The sequence below is a fragment of the Rhopalosiphum maidis genome, chromosome 3, assembly GCF_003676215.2.
Source record: "Rhopalosiphum maidis isolate BTI-1 chromosome 3, ASM367621v3, whole genome shotgun sequence".
Classification (NCBI taxonomy): domain Eukaryota; kingdom Metazoa; phylum Arthropoda; class Insecta; order Hemiptera; family Aphididae; genus Rhopalosiphum; species Rhopalosiphum maidis.
In genome coordinates this window covers 4,771,647-4,774,516 of record NC_040879.1, presented here as the reverse complement: position 1 = coordinate 4,774,516, position 2,870 = coordinate 4,771,647, and the positions used below count along the sequence as shown (strand labels likewise).

General features: G+C 26.8%; 1 protein-coding gene across 1 annotated transcript; it reads right to left on the bottom strand.

Moving 5' to 3' along the window:
* Positions 1-928: 928 nt before the first annotated feature.
* LOC113560158 (putative nuclease HARBI1) lies at positions 929-1,640 on the bottom strand. Its single transcript, XM_026965919.1, has 2 exons — positions 1,606-1,640; positions 929-1,331 (listed from the first exon to the last, which is right to left on the bottom strand). The coding sequence occupies exons 1-2, from the start codon at positions 1,638-1,640 to the stop codon at positions 929-931; spliced, it is 438 nt and encodes a 145-aa protein (XP_026821720.1).
* Positions 1,641-2,870: the final 1,230 nt, after the last annotated feature.

Here is a 2,870-nt window from a genome sequence, read left to right as displayed (position 1 = left end):
GTGCATGCATATACTATATTTTATAGTAGGTATACGCCGCTGAGCCGAATATATTATCAAATATTTTTAGATTTTTTTTTTTACATTTAATAATTTACTTTTTCAATTTCCATTTTAATGGTATGAAATATGTCTGATACACACTACATAATTAAACAAATAATTTAGTAAAGTAAATAAAACAAAATAAAATTGATCATTGGTCAATATATTTTTATAGAAATAAGTAGGTAGTAAATTATATTGAATAGTTATAAAATAAAAGTATAGAAATAATAAAATAAAGCACTTCAAATGTACTAAATAAAAATGGATCTCAAATTACTTTTTAACCTTATATTAAAAAAAAAATAAATTTATTAAATCTATTCATATTATCATAATTACATTATATTTTAAAAGTTAGAACTAAAATTATTTTTTTAAATTAAATATCTGTCTTGCCAAGAAACTGAACCATCTTCTGAATTGAAAAAATCCATAAACTTATTACGTTGTTCGATAGCTGCTATAGACGATCTGTTATGATGAACAATATTTGCTTCGTTTCTTATTTCTATTTGATTATGATGGTTTTCAATTTCATTATGAATTTCTGTAAGGTTTATTTCCCTTGTCATAATTAAATTATGAAGTACACATATGGCCCGAGTTATTTTAGTAGCTTTCTCGGGGCCAACTAACATCTTATTTTCCAATACATTAAATCGTTTTATCATAATTCCAAATGCACACTCTACTATTCTTCTTGCACGGGATAAACGATAGTTATAAATACGTTTTTCATTTGTTAACTGTCTGCGAGGGAATGGCCTCATTAGGTTTGGTAAAAGTGGGTAAGCTTCGTCCCCAACAAATACAAAAGGGAAGTCTTCATTTATATTCTGGTCAATTTTTTTTGGTTCAGGCAAATTTAATTTATTATTAATTAATTTTTACCAAATAAAGATTCTTTAAAAATCCCACTGTCACTAGATCGACCATAATCACCAACGTCTATTACAACAAACTTTGCGTGAGCATTGACTACCGCATGTAGTACAATTGAATGATAGCCCTTATAATTGTAATACTCCGATCCGGCACCTGGAGGACAAATAATAAAAATATGTTTACCATCAATTGCACCAACACAATTTGGAAAATTCCATATTTCATTAAAATCGTTAGATATTTTTATCCAGTCTTCTTTTTTCGGTGATGGCAAATAAATAGGAGATAGTAATTTCCATATCGCCGAGCATACAGAATCAACAATTATTCCAATGGTTGTAGCTCCCAAACGAAAATGGTAGTGCAATCGTTGAAAACGTTCACCAGACGCTAAATAACTGTAACATTTATTACAACATAAATTATGAAGAATAAATTAAAATAAAATAATAATGGATCATTTTTTACACAAATACAAAACTCTGGAAAAGTGACACACTTGTGCACACTCAACAATATTGTTTTATTTTTATATACATTTAATTCATAGAAAAATTCGTTTTTTGACATAATTTTCTAATATTACGCAGTAATTTTTTTTAAATTAAATCCATTATATTTTTTAGTCATTTTGAATTAATATAAAACATTTTTTCTAATTTTTAAACGTACTCATATTGTGTAACTTTTTTATTCATTAAGTACATATTAATGTATTATAAATAAAACATACTATAAGGTCTTCAACTTTGTTTTTCTTTATAGTTTCAGAATGTAAAACCAAATGGACAACTTTACGTAATTCGTTTTCTAGACAATTACGTGAGGAAAAAAAAATTTACATCTGGCTCCGGTACAACGAAAAAAGGAAATGGTATTTATACGATAACATGGCGTTTTTAAAAGATTATATGTTGCAACATAAAACTATGACAAGTAACCTTACTGCGGATGATTTGGATGAAACGACCTATAAAAATGTTGAAGAATCTGAAGTTCCAAATTTTGAGGAAGAACCTGATGTATAGGGCTAGGGACTTCATTCCCTAAAAAACCTTAAAATATGTATGCATTTATGCCTTTAAAAATTACCAAATATGCTATTAAAATATGCACTAAAATAAATAAATAACAGTATTTAATAAAAACCTTTTTATTTTAATATGAATACATAATTAATAAAATTTTAATTTATAGTAAAAAAACTTGTCATAATAAATAATTGATTTTCTTCTAACACCCGAGTTCTAGTATAAAATAAAAAAAAATACTTTTTAAATTGAACATGTTTGTAAATTGTTTTAATTAATATTGTATTCATTACCTTGAGCATTACATTGAACTATGAGATATTTTTTCAAGTTGGAAAATTCGAATGACCTCCTGTTATCAGCCAAAATATTTTTATACTTTGAAAAGGAACGTTTCACGTCAACAGAACTGATTGGTGCAAACTTAAAAACGGAATATCACCACTACTAATATCTGTTGGCAATCCGTCCATAGATTCATTTTGTCCATTTATAATGTCTGATATTTTTTGTAGTTGCACAAATCCAACATTTTTTTCCATAACTTTTTGGAATTTTTCATCAATTGCCTTAGCTTGAGAGCATCCACCAACTTTTGCTGAATGTATAGATTCTTTTGTAGTTTTAATTATTTTAATGGATTCAGTAAGTGACATGCCTTTGGTTTCAAGTCGAGTGATAGATGTAGAAATAAATCCATAATTTGACATAATAAAAGCTAAATTTGCTTCCAAATTATTTGATTTTAAAATTTGCTTACATTTTTTGATGGATTCTGCATAGTTTTCATCAAGCATATCAATAACTTGTTTAATTATTTCAAAATATTTACAATAATATAAAGCAGCATCAATCCATGTACCCCACCTGGTTAAAATTGGTTGCGGAGGTAATGGAATATCAGAT